Source organism: Lissotriton helveticus, chromosome 5_1 (assembly GCF_964261635.1).
Source record: "Lissotriton helveticus chromosome 5_1, aLisHel1.1, whole genome shotgun sequence".
NCBI lineage: Eukaryota > Metazoa > Chordata > Amphibia > Caudata > Salamandridae > Lissotriton > Lissotriton helveticus.
The window spans coordinates 1,694,935,581-1,694,959,485 of NC_136065.1; the positions used below are offsets into that span (position 1 = coordinate 1,694,935,581).

General features: G+C 48.4%; 1 protein-coding gene across 1 annotated transcript in view; it reads right to left on the minus strand.

The window, feature by feature from the left end:
• Nucleotides 1-23,905, minus strand: part of LOC144755746 (interferon regulatory factor 9-like) — a 191,324-nt gene that overhangs the window by 54,276 nt on the left and 113,143 nt on the right. The window contains exon 6 of the mRNA XM_078644956.1: nt 18,443-18,511. Coding sequence (XP_078501082.1) covers nt 18,443-18,511 — 69 coding nt within the window. The remainder of the gene's footprint in view (nt 1-18,442; nt 18,512-23,905) is intronic.

The following is a 23,905-nucleotide window of genomic DNA, read 5'->3' on the forward strand; positions in this document are numbered from 1 at the left end:
GATTGGGATCTGGGTGCCTGATTTCTCCATGGTTCTGAGTTAAAAGATGTGGCGATAGGCGCAGTCTTTGGTGGGGAACTACTGAAAGTTCTAGGAACGTTGTGTACCATGGTTGTCTTGCCCATTTGGGAGCAACCAGGATCATTGTGAGGGACTGTTGGCGTAGTTTGCGGGCCACCAGCGTAATCAGTGGGGCTGGTGGAAAAGCGTACGCAAATCTGCCTGACCAGTTCATCCATATCGCATTGCCCTGTGACAACGGATGTGGGAACCTGGCGGCAAAGTACTGGCATTTTGAGTCTTCTTTTGTGGCAGACAGTCTATCTCTAGATGCCCCCATTGCTGAAAGAATGGTTTGAGAACCTGAGGGTGAATCTACCATTCATGTAGCTGTTGGCTGTGCCTGCTTAACAGATTTGCTATTTGGTTGTCTTTCCCGGCAGATGTTCTGCTAGGAGAAAGATGTCCTTTGGAATTGGCTACCTCCATATGCTCTGTGCTAGGTGAGATAACTGTGGAGAGTGTGTCCCTCCCTGCTTCTGTATGTAATACATGGCAGTCATGTTGTCCGTCCGGATCAACACAGTCTTGTTGTACAAGTACTTCTGAAAAGCTTTCAGTGCTAGAAATACAGCTAGCAACTCTAGGTGGTAGATGTGCAGTGTTTTTTCATTGTACAGAGCCCTTGAACTGTGAATTGAAGTAGGTGGGCTCCCCAACCTGTCAGTGATGCGTCCGCTGTTAGTACTACTTGTGGAACCAGCTCTTGGAACAGTCGCCCCTTGGAAAGTGTTTGTGGGCTCCGCCACTGCAGAGAGTTGTTAGCATGACTGTCCACCAACACTAGGTCTTTTAATTGCCCTTGAGCTTGGTTCCACTGCCTTGCTAGGCATTCCTGCAGTGGACGCATTTAAAGTCAGGTATGAGGGACAATGAATATAGAGGAGGCCATCATGCCTATGAGCTGCATGAACACTCGAGCTGGCAAGGAGTGTTGTGGCTGAAACTTTTGAATGAGAGTCTGCATATTGGCTATCCTGGCTGGATTTGGATATGCTTTTGCTACTGAGGTATCTATTGTGGCTCCCAGATATTGCTGTATGTGGGAGGGCTGTAGATGTAATTTTGGGTAATTTATGGAAAACCCCAGACTGTGCAGCAGCTGGAGTGTCTGGGACGTATGGCTTGCACACTGCACGTACGAGTTGGCCTTTATGAGCCAATCGTCGCGGTATGGAAACACATGAATGTGTTGCCTTCTGAGGTGTGCTGCTACGACCGCTAGGCATTTTGTGAAAACTCTTGGGGCTGTAGTTACTCCGAAGGGGAGAACTTTGAATTGATAATGTTGCCCTTCTATAGTGAACCTGAGGTATCTTCTGTGAGCTGGATGTATAAGTATGTGAAAGTATGCGTCCTTGAGGTCTAATGTAGCAAGGAAGTCGTTCTGCTAGAGCAACGGGAGTACTTGCTGTAGAGTAATCATATGGAAGTGCTCTGAGAGTATGTATTGATTTAGCGGTCTGAGGTCTAGAATGGGTCTGAGGGACCCATCTTTTTTAGGAATTAGGAAGTATAGAGAATATACTCTTGTCCCTTGATGTTGAAGAGGGACTGGCTCTATGGCTCCCTTTTCTAGCATGGACGCGACCTCTTGGTCTATGTACAGTTTAGACTGTTCCTCACACACAGGATCAGGATGGAAGAGTTCTTCCTCAACTGTCCGTGGCCTTGGCGCCGATGTTTTTGGCTTAGTGACTAGTCCGTGACTTTTTGGCTCGAGAGCCTTAGGTCGTGGAGCTTTTTCTGGTTCAACTGTTGTTTTAGGGTCGGAGACCTTTTTCGGTTACACAACTTTGTCCTTGTCAACGTTCTTTGGTATTTTAACAGTCTCTTTTGGTCCGGCGACCTTCTTTGGATTGACGACCTGTTTCGGATCGACCAGAGTCTTTGGTTCGATAGGATTGTCTTGTTTCTTGTGCTCGACGACCTTTTTCGGCTCGATGTTTTTGATCGAGTCGACGGCCTTTTTTGTGTCGACGGGCTTTTTCTTCGGGTCGAGTATCTTCTGTGGATCAACGACCTTCTGTGGCTCAGAGCTCTTTTTGGGCTCTACAGGCTTCAGCTCGATAACTTTCTTGGGTTGTCCGTCCTTCTTTTGTTCGAGAACCTTCTTCGGTTCGACGACTTTTGGGTCAACAACCATCTTCGGGTCGACGACCTTCGGTTTGACAACCTTTTTTGGCTCCACAACCTTCTTGGGGAGAGTGTTACTCGGCCCAGGTGCATCAGAAGGCTTAGTCTTTGGCTTCAGAGCCGAGCCGTTAGGCGGGGCTCCTGAAGTAACTTGTCGATCTCGGCTAAGGCCTTTAGGCGATGCCTCGACCGGAGCCTTTTCTTTTGGGATAAGCGGGGTTGGGGGCTGAGTACTCACTTTTTGCCCCGTCGTGATCTGGTCATCGGAGTCCGACTGATCCTCAATGGTGACGATTTCTAGATCCGAGTCCGCCGCTTCAGGGAGGTAGTGTTCGTCCTCGAAGATGTTCTCCGGTTCTGGTGCCTGCCGCTGCATCACTTGCCTAGCGGCCTGTCGATTCCGGATAGTTTTCTTCTAATGGAATTGGGCACAGGTTGGGCAAGTTTGCTCGTTGTTGTCAGGTGACAAACACCTGTTGCATACTGTATGTTTGTCAGTATGCGGGAATTTTGCGTGGCATTGTGGGCACCTTTTGAATGGACTTCTTTCCATCGACAGCAGACCCACGTGGCGTCGAAAAGGCCCAACGGCCCGCGTTGATGACCGGATCGAGATGGAAAGTTTGATCGAGTCAAGGAGTACCGAACGAGAACAATACCGTCAAGGTAGAAGGCCTTTTGGCCTTAGAAAGTAGGTTAATTTCGATTCCGAAGTTAGAGTATAGGAATAACATCCGAACCCAATGGCGGAAAAAAACAATCTGAGGATGGAGAAGATGCCCATGCGCACCGTAGTCCAGGGGAGGAGTCACCTATCTCGTGTTACTTCGAAGACTCTTCCAGGACAACAAGGTGCAATCATACGGACCCAACACTAGGCGGCGATCTATGCAAAGATATGAATTCAGCAGCCCACATGCCTCGAACAGATAGGTGGAGCTCCCAGCCACTCCATCAACTACTGTCGCTGGGTGCCAGGCACCAAGGAGGGAAGGCAGTGAGGGGGGAAGGAGTTGGGTTTCAGAGGCCATGTGGCCAGAGACACTGGACGACGCCATTTTGAACAAACCCAGAGGCTGGACAAGAAGGAGGGAGCAGGGGCAGGGAAGTGATGTGTCGCTGTTTGATAGGACATACAGAGACTTCCCGCCAGCCCTCTACTCAACTTTTAAAAAGCATTTGCAATGCAATAGGGCTCGCATTAGGAAAGTTTGAGCTATTGGTATTGTAAATGACACATTTTTTATTTATGTTTTGTTTTTGAAAATAGCGAAATTAATAGCTTTGTCATTTACAATGCCAATAGTTCTAACTTTCGCAAATGTGACACCTATAGCATTTGTAATGCAATACGTGTTGTATTCACGTGATTTACATGTATTGATATTACAAATAACAATGGCTTTTAATTTTTTCTTTTCAATAATTAATACTTAAATGAAAGTTATTGTAATTTATAATGGCACTAGCTTAAAGTTTTATAAATAACTTTTGTGAAGATTATGTTCAGTGTATTTTATTGTGACGAAAATCCAAGAACAGAAGTGAAATATTAACATCTTTTTGTTACATTTGTAATAAAGCTTGAAACATTGAGAGAACATATGTGAACCAGGTGTTGTTGAATGGTTGCACAGATTGATGCTGTGGTGGCGCTGAGTGATGTGATGGCGAACGAGTGATGCTGTGACCTTCAGTGATGCTGTGGTAGCGCATAGTGATGTTGTGGTGCCCCTGAGTGATGCTGTGGTGGTGCGGAGTGATGCTGTATGCTATGCTATGTTTTGTTTTGTTATGCTATGTTTTGCTATCCTATGCTTTGATTTGTTATGCTATGCTGTGTTTTGTTATGCTATGCTATGTTTTGTTATGCTATGCTATGTTTTTCTATGCTATGCTTTGTTGTGCTATGCTATGTTTTTTTATGCTACGCTATGTTTTGTTGTGTTTTATTATGCTATGCATTGTTTTGCTATGCTATCTTTTGTTATGCTATGCTATGTTTTGTTGTGTTTGGTATGCTATGTTTTGCTATGCTACGTTTTGTTAAGCTATGCTATGTTTTGTTATGTTATGCTATGTTTTGTTATGCTATGCTAAATTTTGCTTTGCTATCCTATGCTTTGTTTTGTTATGCTATGCTATGTTTAGTTTTGCTATCCTATGCTTTGTTTTGTTATGCTGGTTTGTTATTCTATGCTATGTTTTGTTATGCTATGCTATGCTTTGTTGTGTTTTGCTATGCTATGTTTTGTTTTGTTGTGGTATGTTTTGTTTTACTATCCTATGCTTTGTTTTGTTATGCTATGCTATGTTTTGCTATCCTATGCTTTTTTTGGTATGCTGTGCTATGCTGTGTTTTGTTATGCTATGTTTTGTTATGCTATGCTATGTTTTGTTATGCTATGCTGGTGAGGGTGTGTGAGTGTGTGTAAGTGTGTGTGTGTGAGGGTGAGTGAGGGGAAGGGTGGGTGAAGGGGAGGGTGTGTGAGGGTGAGAGTGTGTGAGGGTGAGGGGGTGTGAGGGTGTGTGGGGGGAGGCGAGGGTGAGGGGGTGTGAGGGTGAGGGGGTGTGAAGGGGTGAGGGTGAGGTGGGGTGAGGGGGTGTGAGGGTGAGGGTTTGTGAGGGTGAGTGAAGGTGTGAGGGTGAGTGAGGGTGAGTGAGTGAAGGTGAGTGAGGGTGAGTGAGGGTGTGTGAAGGTGTGAGGGTGTGTGAGGGTGAGGAGGTGTGAGGGCGAGGGTCCGAAGTAAATGGTGGCAGGGCAGACATCATAAGACAGAGAGAAGAGACTGCGTGGTGACTGCGTTGGTCAGTTTCAGAATCAAGAGGGGCACAAGTCAGCACAGTCTGCGAGGGATCAACGTGTCTAGAGGCAAAGCATAGCGGATGTAGCATTGCAGCTAGCGAATCGAGTGTTTTGAAGCGGAGTGTCCCTAGAGAGATGGCAACACAGCAACAGCATTTGAGGAGCAAGGCTATTGTAAACAAGCACGGTAGGCTTTCAAACAAGCTTTCTGCATTGCTGTGGCGGGGGGTGGGGGAGCGGGAGCGCATTCCTTTGAAGTCTTATGCGGGGGTGGGAGAGCGACAGCCTTTGAAGTCTGATGCCGAGGCACAGACAAATGGTGGTGTGACGTGGCTGGCGTGCACGCGCCTGTCTCACATGAACTGTGTCTAATCCGCAGTTTTGGTAGACTTTTCAGACTGCTTACTAGAATCTCGCCGCAATGCTTACGCATTGCTCAGCGAGACCTAAAAATGGCGGCCCATATAATAAAATTTTTTTTTTAAAAATGGCGGCCCAAACAGAGGCAATCTCTGCCACACTTAGACACGTCCCATTTAAATATATGCACAGACTACACTGCACACCAGAAAGGCTAGAGAGGATGGACGGACTCCCCTCCCTGCTATGCTTGGGATCAGAAACAAAAAAGAGGATTTTCTTTCACGTGACTTGGTTATGCGTGTTAATACAAAGATACTAGACCGCCATCACACAAATCCTGTCAGATATAACACCTGCCAGGGACCTTATGACCTAAACGGATGCTACTGGGAAAATGGATGAGTGAAACCCCATAAATATGAGAACACTAATAGGGTTGGGAAGGCTATCACCAGGAGAGATATAGCCAAGTGTTGGCGGTCACTGACAGCAGCAATGGTGCGAGGATGCACGGGGCATGGATTGAATGGCATACTACAGATTCAGCACATGTAGCAAGAGATTCCCACACAAACATACCAAAATCTGGGGCCCTTGGATCAAATTCTTTGATATTGATATGTGAACTCATAAGTTTCTGTTGTTGCCTGACAAACAGCACCCTCTCTTCATACATGTGAAATGTGACAATGTGCAATGGTGTGAAATACAGAGCCGTTTTATGTTGTTGGACTATTTTACTGCATCTGAAAATTTATAGGAAAAGTTATTTTAAAAAAAGGTTTACGGACTTGCAGGGGTGATGTCCAATGGTGAGTCATTTGTGTCAATGCTATCTGTGTCTTCGTATCCCATGTATGAGGCAGTAGTGTGACAAGCAAAGGTTGAGAATGGCCTCTGGATTCATAATGATTTCCGAAATATTAGCTTTCTTAGAACAGATGATGTGCACCAGGTATAATATGCACCTTTCTGTCCAGATCATCAGTGCATGTGCCGACCAGTTCCCTCAAAGTGGCGTGTAAGGTCCAGTCCCCAAGCTCTTGTTGCATTACACAGAAACATTGCCCACAGCAAGCACAATTGCATGCAGTCTCCCACACCTTGCAATACACCCATGCAGCTTGTATTTACAAGTTAAAAACTGCCCCAGTTGGAAACATAAACCACTTTTTTTTAGCTAGTTCACTAACGGTGGGGCCTTTTATTTTGGTGCCTGGGCCTATTTTCTGTCCCAATCTGAGACTGCCAATCCCCCTGATGTATAGTGGCACCTGTGATCACTATCCTCTTCTTCTGCGTTCTTGAACCCCTCAAAGGTCCTTCAGCTATGCACAGGGCACATCAGTGTTGTCTTACAGTGGAGGAGTGATTATGTAATGGGCCCTAGTGCAAGGAAGGAAATGGGATCCTGCCCGCTGTTTGAACTGAGAAATACAACAATAATCAGGGTTCAATATGCCACTCGGGCCCCTGAGCCCCGGTGACGCTATACCTATTGCACCCATGAAAACTATGTCACTCCTGTCTTAGTTGTGTCAGATCAGCTGCACGCAAGCGTCTGTCCCAAATGTTCTGCATTCTGTAAGAAGGAAATCACAACCATACGGCCGTTCAGAATAAGAAAAGGGATTTGCTGCAAAGGGTGCCAGTGTCACAGGCCATAGCAAATAAGCTGAATACAGACTCAGGCACAAGGCGCGAGGCACAATTCAACACTTCCGAGCAGTGCACGGTCTGAGCTGTCTTTTGGCCCTGTGGGAGGATAGAGGTGTTGAGTGTTTCTGCGTTTCCAGCCATTGGTGTGTGTCTGTAGTAGTCAGTGCCAATCTACTGTCTCCTTTCAGTGAACTGGCGGCTCCGGCTCGGTCGATTACATGTATTTTTATAGCAATGGCGGATGATGAAGCTGAGACGTACTGGGTGTAGTGTCCTGCAGGACAGGTTCTAGTGTTCTGCCTGTGTTTGCACCCCACACTATCCACCCACCCATCACAGGCATCACTGGTCAGGTGATCCTGAAAATAAAAGGGGCAGGGGCCCATGCCCTGGGCCTGTTTCAGCACCCTATCACACTCTGTCCTTGTCACTTATTGGTAGCATGTGGGCCCAGGGCCCACAACACTACACTGGGGGACAGCAGCGTAACACAGGACCCTGAAACCCCTGCAGTGGGGTGGGAGGGAGCACCTATTCAGGGAGTGCACATCCGTTCAGGGGCCCCCATTCAGCCAAAGCCAATGAATAAGAAGATAAGGGAGATCTAGGGGCCCCCACATTGCACTCAGTAGGCGGCCCCATCATTTGGTATTACGGCACTGCTGAAATGTACCATCTCCCAGGCACGGGTTATGGGCATTACTTTGGTAAAGAAGTAGCTGCCTTGAGTGTACAATTTAACTCCCAAAAGTACTGCGTTCAGACCCCTTCCAGTTGCGTTACCAGTGTCATGGGCCCTGGGCCCTCTGACCCTGTTTGAACGGTGAATTACAGTAATAATCAGGGTTCATTGGGTCCCTCAGACCCTCTGCACCAATCAAGCTACGGGACTGCGCGAGACCTTCTTGTCGGCTCATGTTATTTTCACCCTGCTCGATAATGATGGTTTATTCTCCTCTAGTATTGCTTTCGCCTTTTCCCGCCAGTGCTTCTGAGGTACAATAAAGCAGGCCTGTTTTCATCTCTGTGTGAAAATATACCGCGAGGAGATGAAAGCAGGCCTTCTTTATTTTAGTTTGTCAGGTTTTGTATCCTGGCTTGTTTTATACACAGATTTATGGATCTGCATTAGTAGGTCACGCTGTGAGCTCCATTTTTCTACACCCAAAATATATGATGCAGTCTCTCAGCGCTGTTAAAAGAAAACAAGGCTGTCATTGTGTGTGCACTCCCCAGTGCGCAGTGGCAGGTTGCAGGAGACACTGTCTTGCTTCCCTGTGAAATGGATCCAAAAAAGAAGCAGCCCGTGAGTGGTGCGCGCGCGCTACTGCAGGCATATGTCTTCAATTATCGCGCCCCCGTCGGCACGATAACTGAAGACATATGGGCTTTGGTGCGCGTAACAGACACCAATAGGCCATAGGCGGAGCTACGCGACCGCCTATGGCCTATTGCGTGTTCTGTTAAAAACAGCACGCACCCAAAGCCCAATTAAAATGGACCTAGGAAATCACACGCACGAGCTGTGTGGAATTTCCAGGTCCATTTTTGAAACCCTACCAAAAGGGCTTTTCGCTTCGCGAGCCCTAAAAAGGACTTGCACAGGAAGAGAAGCTCTGTCTGGGGTGTGGTCTGCGAAGGCAAATGGTGCTGGAGCCTGGCAATGGGCAGTTGGAAGGAGGTACCCCCTGACTGTCCCCAGGGCCCTAACAGCACCAGAAGAAGATTCCAGGACTGGTGCGCAGAAGCAGTGGCCTCTGCGCAAGGAGAAGAGAGGCCCAGGAGGACAGCCAGGCAAAAGGCTGGCGCAGGGAGCCAGAGAAGACCGCTCCCTGCATAATGCACCCTCTTGGAGACCGGGAAAGCGAATGCTCCCGGTGGCTGGGGGACGCCGCCAGGAGCGAGAGGACGTGAAAATGGGGCAGATCGGACCCCCAGGGGCTGAGATATGGCCCCGCGAAGGTAGGCGGCCTTTGACCCCTTAGAAGACCGACGACGAAGCACGTGGGGCTCCGCTGCCGGACTCAGAGATCCCCCTGGGGTGCGTCAGGTCCCGGGGGCTGCCCCAGGAGGAAGCAAAGCCGGGGGCGCCGTCGCGCCCCTCGTGAAGAGCCCACCCTGGCCCCCGGTTATGTGATGGAGGGGGCGGGGAGCGCTGTCGCGCCGCCCCGTGAAAAGTGCCCCTAGGGGGCTCCAGGAGCCCACCCTGGCCCCCCACCGACACGAGATGCGGGGCGCGCCGTCGCGCCCCCGAAGATGTCCAGGGGCACGGGACCCCATCCCCGGGCTCCGAAGTCATGGAGGGGGCCCGGGACCCCATCCCCGGGCCCCGAAGTGAAGCAGAGGTGGGGGAGTGCCGCCGCACTCTCCCGAAGATGTGCAGGTGGAGGAAAATGCCAGGGGAGTGCACTCCCCCTGAGGGCCGGAGACGCCTCGCGCATCTGCCCGCCGGAGCGGGCAGACCAGAACGGCGTGGCCGGCTCCTGCTGCAGCACGCAAGGGTGCTGGCCGGGCGGGGAGACGGCGGGGGCAGCCGGGGGTGGGCTCCCCAGGCTGCCCTCCAACGATTGGGCATTCGGGGGTCCTGGAGGGGACAGAGCCGACCCCCCAAGAGGAGCGAGAGAGGTGCCAGGGGCCCGGGCCCCAGAAAATCAGCGGATCGGCCGGGGGTGGCTCCCCGAGCCGAATGACTCACCTGAGGGTCCGGGTGGGGCCGGACCCTCCCCCAATGTCCACAGCTGCGTGGGGCACATGTCATTTAATATGCGGGGAAATCGGCATGGAGCGCCCCAGAATGCCTTGCAAGGCATTAGGAACTCTACTGTCTTGGATACTGGTGGCCCCTAGAGGAGGGGGGGTCACCCTCATTTGTTGAAAGAGGGGCAGGGGGTGCTGCAGGAGCAACGCAGCCTCTCCCAGCCCAAAGAAGAAAAGTCCCACCCTAAGTCTCTTCGGGAATTGGAGAGAATAACCCCTCCAGGGCTCAACTTACTATTAACACCTTCTGGGCTGGAACTTTTGTTTTTCAGCTGAGGGTGTTTTGATAATTGCATCAAGGAGTGAAGGGCTGAGTTGGGGATGTCTGCAGAAGGGCATCCCCTGGAGGTGAAGAGATGCAATTGCACTGAAATGCAGTTATTATAGCCTTATAGCCCGTAGAGGGCTATACCGGCTATTAAAGGCCCTCTCCAGCGTTCGGCAAGGGCCTTTAACCACTTGGATGCTAAGGCATGCCGATCATGCCCATTGACTTTCCATTGAAATCAATGGAAACTCCATGACGAGTTACCCTTGTCATTAGCGCTGAAGGGGTTAACAAGGGAGAGGGACTTTGAATAGCCAGTATAGCCCAACTACAAAGGGCTATAAGGCTATTAGAACATTCTGCCACTTGAGGGCAGAATGTTCCAACAAAAAAAAACAAAGCCTTCAGGGAGCGCGAGGGGATTGGAATCCCCTCAGGCTCCCTGAAGCGTTTGTTCACATCCGGAGCTGTGAACAAAGAAACATTGGAATGCCGGAGCTCCGAGTTTATACCAGCCAATATAAGCCTGGAGCACTACATTGTTCTCAATGGACCTCCCAACATTCCAATGTTCTAATAATGGTTATTTCTTTTAGCGGGACTGAGGCTCAATGTGAAGTATTGGCGCAAGGTGATGTCATAAGCAAAGTGGTTTTAAGTGGCTAGACATTCCTGCTAAGGTGTCTGACTGTATTTACTTAAACCTGTGATTTTGTCTGTGATGCCTTTAGGGGCTGTAATTGCAATGCATTCTAATGATATCCAAATGTTATGAGTACTGTCATTCTAAAGTGTGCGTAAACAGGTATTCTTGCTGCTGTGCTTAGGTGAAGACCCCTGACTATTAGCCCTTAAGGTGTAGAGGTGCATACTGTTTGGTCAGTAGGAGATGCTCAGTCAGGGTCATGTGTCACCAAGGCAGGTGTAGCCCGTTTAATGCTTGTTGAGGTAATGGGGGGGGGGTCGTCACCACTGGGATGGTGCCAGTGCGCAGGGCCCTTGCTCCAGGTTAAGGCCAATTCACTGCATTGGGGCCAAGATGACATGCATACATGGGAGTGGTGGTACTAGACCCCACCCCCCTGCGGGAGGGGTGGAGATGTTATGCCATGTCACAAAGTAATTCCATCAGCTTATGTATATTTGTAAATTGGTGTATAGTATTGAGTGGTTTGTGTGTTTAATAAATGTACTCTTACTTTTATAAAGCAAAGTACAGACTGGACAATCAATTATTAAGTGTTATTTTTGCGCACCTGCAAATGGCGATTACTAGCCCACACCACCTCCCTTGAGTAAGCCTCAGACTGCTCTGCAACGCTACCCTCTGAGAGTCAGGCGCTGCCCTAGTGTATTTGGTTCTCAGTGAAGGACAAATGTATCAGGTTATTTGTGCAGGCCTCACAGATGCTGCCTCGTTTTCCAACACCAATTATAAGCAAGAACCTGCTAATTGAAGGTATTGTCGCCCTAAGTATTTCCTTTAAAAGATATCAGAACTGAATGACAGAGAACGTCATCGTCTTAAACCATCCTCGCACAAAAATGTGTACCTTCTCTTTACATTCACTCAGAAGAACACATTTGATCTCTCTCTTCTGCATCCCTTGAACTTGAGGCTTCTCTTCCCTCACTTTCTCTCACATTCAAATCTCTTGGTTTGATACTGGAACCCTCCCTCACCCTTATCTCTCAAATTAATAGCTTCTGTCTTCACTTCCTCAAAGTAATCATGTACTTAATCCCTCAGGCCTATTCAGACCAGCAGTACATGCCCTCGTTATATCTTGAAACACAATCCTAGCTGGAGAACCACAGTCAACCATTGCAAATCTGAAAACATTACTACACTCAGCCACCAAGATATCACCACCGTAGGTCAATTTAACCACATCACCCTCCACTGGCTTCAAATCATGACAAGGATCACATCCTTAACTATAAAGCCATTCACAAAAACAGCTCTTTTCATCTCTGGTGGCCTTAGACTTTTCAGAGGCAGAATTTCCATGAAGCGTAATGTTTCACGAGGCCACAGACAGAAACCGCTTCCTAGTCCAACTGAAATCCACCAGCAAGGAGAGGTCCCGATAACCTTAAATAGAGAGGAATCAACTCAAAATCTAGTACCTCCAAGCCCAGCAGGGCATGTATAGGGAGGTCCAAGGCCAGGTCACGGACACGCAGATAGTGTCCTACCTAGATAGGGAATGGGGTGGGGATGGGGCGGCAGGGATAAAGAAAAAAACAATTCCACCTACACTCACTAGAGGGAGCAATAGAGGGGCTAAAAAGGCGGCTGTCATGCTGAACAGCAAAATTAGAAATCTTGAAAAAAAACACAACATACCAGCTGATATATTCTCAAAACACCAACCACCTTCAAAAGAGTGGTGTGCAAAACAGCCCAAGACTCATAATGCGAGGAACCAAATTCAGTTCCCAGGCCCAGGTGGGCGTCGGCGTCACACCTCCTTGGGTGCATTTCCGGTGACGTCGGCATGCTTCCTGCGGAAGCTCCCACTGGGCGCCATCTTCTGGTTCTTTTTTTCCGTGTTTCTTTCGTTTCCGAAGTAATGGCAATGTTCTATTTAGGTGATATTTTACCGCTTGTACTTTTAAGTATTTTTTTTTTTTTTTAACCACCTCTTCTCTCTCCAGCCTCATCTTTCTGGCGGAGGTGGGTGGGTTCGCTAGTGAATCCAGAAAGATCTTCAAGCTGCAAAACTACACCGACAGGTAAGAAAACTATTAGTTTTGCAGCGTGAATCTTTCTGGATTCACTATGCTGTGCATAGATTTTGTAGCGGTTTATCATTTCTGTGGCGGCTGGGTGGAAGATGAGCGTTGGTTATTGAATATGTGCTGGAGCACCTTTTGTCCGACTTGTGCTTCCTTGTTCATCTGTATATCCACACAGTAGTGCTACGTGAACGTGTGCACCGAAGCCCATGTTGCCGCCAGGCATATGTCTTGTATGGGTGTGTTAGCCAGGAAGGCTATTGTAGCACCCTTTTTCCTAGTGGAGTGGGCACGTGTCCCCTCTGCTAGCTCTTGTCCTGCACGTTTGTGGCAGAGTTGAATTGTTTATGCGATCCATCGTGCAATAGTCTACTTGGTTACTGCCTTGCCCATGAAACTGTTGGCGAATGACACAAAGAACTGTTTTGTTTTCCTGTGTCCCTTCGTCCTCTCAATGTAGTGCATGACTGCCCTTCTGGCGTCCAGTGTGTGCAGAGCTCGCTCTGCGCTAGTGGTTGGTTTTTGGAAAAAACTCGGTATCTGTATAGACTGGTTCATGTGGAATTTGGACACCACCTCCGGCATGAAGTGTGGGTCAGTCCTCATCACAACCCTATCACTGTGTATTTATATGTAGGGTTCTTGTAGCGTCAGCGCCTGAAGCTCGCTTACTCTGTGTAAGGACGTTATTGCAACCAGGAAAGCTGTTTTGATAGTTAGCATCTTTAGGGAGGCCTTGTGAAGTGGTTCAAAGGGCTCTTTCATGAGTTCCGTTAGGACTATGTTCAAGTTCCATGCAGGTGGCGGCACCCGCTTGGGTGGTGCGACCCTTTTCGCTCCTTCCAGGAATCTCTTCACCATCTGTGATGTGAAGAAACTCCTGCACGTTTCTCCCCTTGTGTAGGCGACTATCGCTGCCAAGTGAACTCTTAACGAGGATGAGCTAAGGTTGTTCTCCAGCAAGTGCGTCAGGTACTTTAGCACTGTGGAGTCCTTCTTCATTTTATTGAGAAGTCTTTCTTTTCTGCACCACATTGTGAATCTTTTCCATTTCGCAACATAGCACTTCAGAGTCCTGGGCCTTCGTGCCTCCCGAAGGACCCTCAGGGTGCTTTCTGGCAGTCTCAAATGTGCGAACTCTATGTCCTCAGGAGCCACGCTACTAGGCTCAGGCTCTCTTGCTCTGGGTGTAGCACCTCTCCGTTCTGCATGGAGAGCAGGTCTTTCCTCTTGCCGAATCTGTGGGGTGCACACTGTGTCATCTCCATGATCTGCGAGTACCCTGTCTGCCTGGCCCACTGTGGCGCAACCAGTATCAGGGTCATGTTGCTCGCTCTGCACTTGCTCAGCACTCTGTGCATCAGTGGTATCGGGGGAAAAGCGTAAGCAAATGTCCTGGACCAATCTATCCATAGGGCATTCCCCAGGGACCCCTCCTCGGGCTGTCTGGATGCAAAGTTTTGGCATTTTGCATTCCGGCGTGTGGCAAACAGGTCCACTGATGGCGTTCCCCATCTGTCGAACAGCCACCTTGTCTCCTGAGCATTGAGCTCCCACTTGTGGGATGCCGATGTCTGTCTGCTGAGCCAGTCTGCCTGTATGTTGTCCTTCCCTGGTAGGTGTATGGCTAGCAGGTTGAGAGGGATGGCCCATCTCCATATCTCCTGCGCCAGCGTTGAAAGTGTGGCTGACTGTGTCCCACCCTGCTTGTTGATGTAGAACATCGCGGTGGTGTTGTCTTTTTGTAGCAACACCTTGTGCTTGTACAGTCTTGTTTGGAAGGCTTTCAGTGCAAGGAAGATTGTCTTCAATTCTAGGTAATTGATGTGCTTTGTCGCATCTGCTGGCGTCCACAGTCCCCTCACCTTCAGCTCCTCCATGTGAGCACCCCATCCATTCAGGGATGCGTCTGTGGTGATGATCACTGTTGGCGTTGGGGGCGTTAGAGGCTTTCCCCTTGTTATGTTCCCCATGGTCCACCATGTCATCTCCTTCTGCACTGTGTGCGTTACAACAACTAGATCCTCCCAACTGCCTGTAGCTTGTGACCATTGCTCCTGTAGCCATTCTTGAATGGGTCTCATGTGGAGTCGTACATTTGGTGCCAGGTGGATGCATGATGCCATCATCCCCATGATCTTGCTCGCAGTCCTCACTGTCCGAGCTTGTCCCTTCCGGTAGAGGCGAGTTTCCTTCACCAGCGCCCTCGCCCTCTTCTCGCTGGGGAACACCTTGCCCTGTAAGGTGTTGATCTGTGCTCCCAGGAAGATCTTCACTTGTTCCGGCTCCATTGATGATTTCTTCCAATGGATGGAGAACCCCAGGCTTATGAGCGTGCTCGTCACTGTATGTGCGTGCTGCTTGCATTTCTGGTAGGAGTTTGCTTTCACCAGCCAGTCGTCCAGGTAAGGGTATACGTGTATTCCTTACCTTCGTAGGTGCGCTGCGACTGCTGCGAGGCACTTTGTGAAGACCCTTGGTGCTGATTTTAGCCCGAAGGCTAGTGTTGTGAACTGGTAGTGGCTTTCTCCGATGGTGAACCTGAGCATATGCTTGTGCTTTCCGTTCATTGGGATGTGCAGGTAGGCGTCCTTGAGGTCTATCGTGACCATGAAGTCCCCGATCTGCAATTGCAGGAGCACCTCTTGCAGGGAGGTCATTTTGAATTTTTGCGCTCTTATGAATTTGTTCAGGAACCTTAGGTCCAGAATGGGTCTCATTGTCTCGTCTACTTTTGGTACCAGGAAGTACGTTGAGTATATTCCTTTGTTTCTTTCCTTGAAGGGTACCCGTTCTATGGCCTGCTTCTGCAGGAGTTCCTTTGCTTCTTCCTGAAGACGCTCTAGCTGTTTGCTTGCTAGTGGTTTTCTTTTTGGTTTTCTGCTTGTTGGCATCCCCTCCAACTCTATGCAGTATCCGAATTGGATGATGTTGAGGATCCATTTGTCTGATGTGATTTCTCTCCATTCTTGGAGGTAAAATCTTAATCTTCCTCCCACTGGTGTTATGTGGTCGTAGGTGTCTAGTTTGTCTTGACCCCTCTGTACGTGCTGCCCCCTGGGATCTTTTCTGTGGGCGGGAACACAGAGTTTTTTTAAGTCACTTAGAGGCGGGCTGCTGTCCCCCTCTTTTATTTTGTCCACGTCCATTTCCTCTCCCTCGAAAGGACTGGCCTCTTGGTTGGTACTGCCAGGACTGCTTCTGCTGACCCTGCTGAGCTTGCGAGTCTGCCTGGTGCGCTTGTTGGAAAGCCTGGTGTGATGTACCTGGCTGGTTTCCACCTCTCCCGCCGGGCCTTCGTGACGGGGTGCCCCTTTTGTTGCCTCTGAACTGCAATGCCCCCATGGACCTTGCTGTTTCGTTATCCTTTTTTAGTTGGCTGAGCTTCTCATCAACTGTTGTTCCGAAAAGCGTATCGCAGTTGAACGGTGTGTTCAGGATGCTGTGTTGCACCTCGGGTTTGAAACCTGAAATCCTGAGCCAGGCGTGTCTTCTTTCAGTGACACCCATCATCATGAGCCTGCTGGAGGTGTCTGCTCCGTCCAGGGCCGTCTTGAGGCAAGAATTTGCCGCGTTCTTCCCTTCTTCAACCAGTTTTTCGGCCTTCTGCCTGGCATCCTGGGGCAGGTCCTTCACCAACTGCCCCAGCTCCTCCATGATCTGGTACATGTGCCTGTTTATCAGAGCGTTGGAATTAGCCAGTGGGTCGCGGCATTCCTTTCGATCCTTCTGCCCACCAGATCCATCCTCTTGCTCTCCTTATCCAGTGGTGGTCCAGAAGTAGTAGGCACGTTAGCCCTCTTTCTTGCTGTGGCCAAGATAATGGAGTCTGCAGAGACCGTGCCCTGAATGTAGGGTGGGTCCTTTGAGGAATGCTTGTATTTCTTCTCTGTTCTGGGAGTGACTGCCTTGCATGTTGCGGGTTCCTTGAATGCTTCCCTCCCCTGAGCCAAGACGCTGTCGAGCATTGGTAGGTACTGGCTCCTTGTTTGCGTGGGGAGCAATGTCTCTAGAAGGAAGTCTGCATTCTGCTTCTCTTCGTCGAGCTTGAGTCTGAATGCTGCTGCGGCAGACTTTATCACCGAGTTGTAGGCCCCGATATCGTCCGGCGGCGAGGGCCTCGAGGGATATGTGTCGACCGCCTCCTCTGGGCTTTCGGTGTCGACATCTAGGTAATCCACCTCCTGTAAGTCAGAGGGGGCCGATTCGGCGTCCGTCCTGCTGTCCTCTTCCTCCCCATAGTTGTAACTATAGTAGGGACTCTCGTCATCTTCCTGGTCGTCGACGTCCGGGTCTTGTTCCTCGGTGATGTCGTCTTCCTCCTCGACCACCTCCACCACTGGTGGCTTGGTCTTGTGGGGAATCGTGAAGGTTTTCATCTTTGCGTCAAATTCTTTCTTAAGCTGCAAGATGTTTTCCATTTCGGCCTCGAGTCGCCTTCTGTTTTTCTCCATCTCGGCTGCGTGTTCCGCGTCGGATGGTTCGTCCACTCTTTTCGGCGGTTGGCTCGGCGCCGTGCTTTTCGGTGCCGGAGGCTTCGACGCCGAACCGGATTTCGGGTCTCTGGTCGACGTTGGTGCTTTAGGGTCCTTCTCCCTCGGCGTCGATCGATCCTTTTCGGAGACGATTTTCGATGACTTTTGCTGTTCAACAGCTCTCGGCGCCGGGGACTCCTTCTCAGAGGATCCGCTGGGCCTGTGTGTAGCCGCCGGCGCCAGGTGTTTTGGCGGCGGCGCTTTCGGGGCCTTGCCCTCGTTTTTTCGAGACTCAGAGTCTCTCGGGTTCTTAGGGGCCGTTGAGTCTCCTACCTTATCAGAAGTCTTGGTGTAATCGGTCTCTACGACCGTGTAGCTGTCGTCTTCGGCACCAGCGTTGTCCTCTTCCTCGGAGGACATCCCCAGATCGTAGAGGGATGGAGTCGGGGCCTTCCCCTGGAGGGTGGCGTGCGCTACCCTCTGGCTCGCTCTCACACGCAGGGTCTTCGGGGCGAAGGCGGAGCAGGCGTTGCAGTCCTTGCTTCTGTGATCTACCGGTAGGCAAAGGTTGCAAACCGGGTGCTGGTCCTTCTGCGCGTACTTGTGGTGGCAGTTACGGCAGAACTTGAACGGCGTGTTGTCCATCATCGAGCGCTCGGGGCCTCCCTGGTCGCGTGTTCGTTGACGTTCGTCGAAGATCTCGATGAATTCTCCTTCTCCTTTGCTGGCTCTTGATCGATGAAGTCTCCTGGAGTCTTCAGATGAATTTTCTTTGCAATTTCTGTCTTTTCCCTTCTTCTTTCTCCAAAAATGTCTGGAGCCCAAACGGGAACGATCCAGACCCGACCGCGGAAAAAAAGAATCTGAAGATGGCGCCCAAGAGTGGGAGCTTCCGCAGGAAGCATGCCAACGTCACCGGAAATGCACCCGAGGAGGTGTGACGCCGACGCCCACCTGGGCTACGAAAAAAAAAAAGAAAAAAAGAAAAGACTACGATTCCGGACCCGACCACAAGACCGCGGAATAATGCACAGCATAGTGAATCCAGAAAGATTCACGCTGCAAAACTAAGTTTCCTTCCCTCTCACTCTTCTCCCTTATAGCCTCCCATCCTTTCCAGTTTTTAAGATACTCCTCTGGGGGTGTAGACTTTTACCAGTGAAATGGATTTCTTACCTTCTTCCAGCACAAGCGTCGTGTCTGCAGCCTCAGTTGCCACCAAGTTCAGGGTGATCTCCAGCTGACCTACAGAAAAGATAGAAAAGTGACATTAACTCATAGTTTCACAGAAAGGTAGCGTGCTCCTTCCAGTGCACCAAGGCCTTCTGGTGCCCTGGGAGTGAGATTAGCAGATGACTTCTTTAACAGGCCCGGACTGGTCCAGGGGCGGCCTTAGGCATGTGCAAGCTGTGCACCTGCACAGGGCCACCAAACCCCAGGGGCCACCACGCCAATATATATCTTTAATATAATAATCCTCTGAGGATGGATACATATTTGCGTGGTGGCCCCTGGCAGGGATTTGGCAACCTCCGGCTCTGTTCCACTTCCAAACACCCTGACCCCCCCTCTTCACTGGCCTCCGCGCTCCGCCCCGCCCGGACCCCCTCTTCTGGGGCCCCCTACCTACGCTCCCTGCCCAGGGCCGCCTAGAGCCGCCCCTGACAGGCCTGACCAGGCCTTTTCTCAACGGGCTGGCCGGGTTTACTGCTGTTGGGGGCAGTATTATTGCTGGGACTGGTCGCATTTCTTGCCTGTAGAATAAATGGTTTTTAAAGTGTGCCGGTCAAACCATGCTCTCTTCAAAGACATTTGATTTTGCATTTGGATGGTTCCGGTCTACTGCAAGGTCGCCACGAGCAGCACAGACCTTCAGGGATTTGGGTGAGGGGTCTGCTGTTGCTTGGCTCAGAGCAAACAGGAGACACAAAAAAATAATTGCCTAGTTTCACACAAGATGGTCAATTGAAAGCTGGTACTAATGCAGGTTTTCCTGGTTTCCCGTTATGCAATTCGACCACTACATGTTTATCTCTTTCCATCGCCAATTTTAGATCACAGCATAATGAGTTGAAATTAATTCTTTAAGGCACGAAATCAGAACGCTGTTTTAAGTACATCCAGCTAGGGATGTTTCACAATGATTGGTGGTTGTAGTGTACGGGGGTCAGGGGGATATTTTAATGCAGAATCCAAAATGAAAAGAAGAGCACCCACCCTTGGTCAATGCATGAGGACCATCTGCTCCACGTAGCTAAAGTTTTTATTCATTGTCACCCATTCTTGAATTAGTTCATCCACCCACTCCTCACCTATCAAACTATTCATTCATTGAGCCATGCAGCCATGTCTCTAATCGCCATTCATTCATTCAGAGATTGGATCAGGCTCTATAATGAGGAATGTGTTGTAAAACGTACCATAGCCACACATTTTTGGGGGAGAGAAACATCCTTGCCCCACCAGCCCCACTTGCTATGGTCAGGCTCGCTCGCTCATCATGTGCAGTATGAGGGCTGGTCTGACAAAATCGGCCAGGGCTGCAATTGGGTTCCCTGTCCAGCCCTTGACATCACAGTCTTGCGCTTTCATTCAACAACCCAGTAGATTCTGGGTCTTGTAGTCCCAGTTTGCCTCAACTGATTCAGTTGAACTAAATTACACTGGTTGTTTGGAATGTTGGAGAGACTGAAATGGAATATAGAGTTGCGTGTGACATGGACTCATCAGATAACCTAAGAAGAGCCTCACCAGGTTCCATAGCTCTGTGACACTGATTTCCTCCTTAAGAGGCTGCTCCAGTAAGCATGTCTCGAAAACTTAATTTTAACCTCTGGTCTCATTATCTTTAACATGCGCTTTGAAATATCATGGTCTTTTTAACTTTTTCCCACCTATAAACCGAGTTTAGTTAGGAAAGGAAACTTGTCTACATACCCATAAGTATAGTTTTGTAGTTTGAAGTATGTTATAGATGTGTATGATGGTATTATACTGCCATCTAGGGGTTAATATGAATAACTGCATGAAAAACTTGAAAGCATCTTCTTCCAGCCAGGAAGGGCACCCAGATTGTGGTTGAGAAGGACATAGTAATTAATAGAGTTGCCAGAAAAGAAACATCACCCCACTTTAAAACATTAACCCCTTCAATGCTGAGGCTCCCCAAGTGCTAAGCCCTTTTATGGCTATTTTGGTTAGTTGGCGCTACAGGCTCCATAAAAATGTTTCCAATGGTAATCCAATTCTAAATGTGTGCCCCTTCTTTCCAACATTCTGGGCATTTTAAAAGTACCCAGGGTTTGTGGATTCCCCATGAGGGGACTAAGACAATAAACAAAATATAGCTGAATTTTGAGTTTTTGGGGAATATTAGGGAAAAAGTGTACTGGATAAAGGGTTTGTTTTTTCCCCTAAAAATGCATCAACAAAGTATTTACTGTGTTAAAGTCACCATCTTCCCAGCTTTCAAGAACACGCAGAGCTGAATAAAAAAAAGTTTTTTTAGCACAGGTTTGGTATTTTTCAAAGAGATAGCCCATTTTGTCATATTTTTTGTGCTCTCACCCCAATCTGTGGTGGAAACCAGTGTAAACCCCATGGGTGGTCCAGAAAAGTTATATATTTCTGAAAAGTAGATAATTCCAAATTCAGTAAGGGATCAGATGTGTAGATGCCTCAAGCATTTCTCCCCAAAAAATAACTGTTGAAATCAAGAAATATCGAAAATGATTAGGAAAAAACAGCCACTACTGATCTGCACTGTATAGCAGTTCTTCATTTGTGTACCTAGTACAGACCAATTCATATAGTGAAATATGTAGAGAGCAAAATGAGCATCAAGGAAACCTATGTATTTCTGAAGTTGATACAAGATATGGAGTTTAAAAGCAGTGAGCATCCGTACTAGCATACGATTTAGAGGGTATTTTTCAAACTGTCTTCTTTCCTACATACTGGCTTACATTTGGAAGGCACAAATGAAGCACAATCCTAATTGGTAATAAAAAATGTTTTACTGTTCTATGCTCCTGCATGTCTGCCGCCAAAAATGGTACCTCACTTGTTTGGTTAGGCCAAGTGACCGTGACAAGAAATGGGTAAAAACACAACATGCACACAACACATATCTCCACTCAAACCTGTCCTTTTTTTGCAAAAAGGGTAACTGTGGATTTTGGGCTCCAACTCAGCTGGCACCTAGGGAAGCATATTACAAAGAACAATGGTCCCTATGTGCATTAAATATACAGTCCAAAATAATCATATACCCAATCAGTAATATGTCTTCTGTCCGTCCGGACAGGATTTAATGAATTCCAAATCAAAAAGATAAAATATTTTACGAAAAAGAATGTCAAGTGGGCACAGCCGTGACCATCAACATACAAGACAAAACAACAGAAAAGCAATGTAAACAAGGCAAGGGAATAAGTCTGCGTACTTGTACTTCAGTAAGGCAGGCATAAGTTACAGGAAAACACTCCATTGCATTTTGTAATTTTAGACACAGATAATATGCATATGGGGTTTAGAGGTCGACGACGTTTCGATGCCTATAAAAATAGAGGCATCATCATCAGGACAAGAATTGGCACTATTGTTGTCTTGAACACAAAGCAATATATGGTGCCTTTCAATTACATTTACTTATACATAAAATGGTTACAATAAGGAAAAAAAGGGGGGAAAAACAGAGAGACCAAAAATTAGGTTCAATACATGAAAATAATTAATTGAAGGCATGTCTCAGTGATCCTTTGGTGGTGAATCAATAAAAGTGCTTGTGAATAAGGCACGCGGAAAAAGTGAAAAAGGTGAAACAGGTAAAATATTAAAATATTGCCGTCGTGCTGAGTGACCCTGGACTAGCTGATGAAACAAGTGCTCAACCAGAGCGAACGCAAAATGGCAATATATGAATTTAAAAACCGGGCGGAAAACACAGTGAGGCCGGTTGTGAAACGTGGCTTTGTCAAACTACACGTGACGCGATATTTTGGATTGCATATAATGCGGGCAAGGGAGTGCTAGATATCGCATGGTGAACTGGAGCATGCTGGCACGGGTGGCGAGGAAGTACCTACTTGATATAGCTGAGACCGCTCCCCGTTATATCAGATCAGCCGATCTGGCGGTGCTTAAGGGTTTGCTCGGCAAGTCTAAGGAAACAATTACGTAGAAGTCCGACCCGTTAGAAATGAAGAGGCATCTAAATCGGCAATAAGAAATGCAGAAAAAGTGTCTATTTACCTAATTACCCGGTCGGGCAATGCAGTATCCGTGGGATTAGAATTATTATTACCGGGACTCTGGCTCTTCAATGGCGGCGTAGCGTAATAGCTACCTGAGAACTATAGAGAGGAGGTGTCGATTAGCTAAGAGCATCACAGGTATAGTTAATAGAACCAGTGAGGGGCGGGAGCCGGCGGCTTACTTACTTGAGGAGTGCGGCGGCACTATGGCACGAGTGGTGATCTGGTGGTCGGTGTTCACAGGTTCCCGGGCTTTTACTGGGACCTGGGTGCCGTAAACAGCGATGAGGGACTGCATGCGGGTGTCCCAATTACTGAGGTGAACGCGGCGGCCATTTTAAAGTGGTGAAAAGAGAAAGTGATATGTACATTCAAAGTGAAATCAAAGCATTGCAAGAATAAAATACAGAAATAAATAAAACCATCACAGTTTTGTAACAGGGAAGTCCATTACAATTTAGAGCAGGGAAGTCCAATCCTCAATCCGGTTTAACCCATCATGGATGCTATTGCAGCGCAAGATCCATAGCAGTTCCTCTTTATTCAGCAATTGAGCCATGTCTGCTCCCCGAGGGGGTGGTTTGATCAACGTGATTACTGTCCATTGTAAATCATTTTCGCTGTGTCCTTTGGCAGAGTAATGTTCCACAAGGGGCGCATTTGCAGTCCTGCATTTAATCCGGCTTCGATGTTGTCCAATGCGGAGTTTGATCTTCTGGCTTGTTTGTCCAATGTATATAAGCCCGCATGGGCAAAAGATGGCATAAACTAAATTTACAGAGTTACAATTGGAGAAAGATTTGCGTTCATATTTGATGTTAGCATATGTGAACGTTTTGCCTTCAATTGTGGTGTCACAGTAAATACACCCTCCGCATTTATTGTGACCCACAACTGGCGCGAGGCCCCAAGCATCATTTATGGTGGTTTTCAATGCAGGTGATGGAAGTGCCGCCCTAACTAAGTGGTCTTTAATATTTTTAGCACGTTTGAAAGCAAACATGGGTTTGTCTAGTGATAAATTTCCGGCATTCAGTACTGGCCAATGTTTCAAAACACTTTTTCTGATATCATTGGAAACAGGTGAAAACGTGGTGACACATATAAGCTTGTCCTGGTCAGTTTTTTGCTTGGGCTCTAGGAGGGCTTCTCGTGGGCAGTACCAGGCTCTTTTCATTGACCTACGCACCAGTTTTCGTGGGTACCCTCTACTTCTCAGCTTTTTACTCAAAGTCTTTGCTTCAGAGAAGTAGTCATCCCTGAAGTAACAGTTCCGCCTGATGCGGAGGAACTGGGAGAAGGGTAGGGAGTCTCGTAGGGCCCTAGGGTGGTGACTGGAATATTGGAGCAAGGTGTTTCGCTCAGTGGGCTTGCGGTGCAGTGT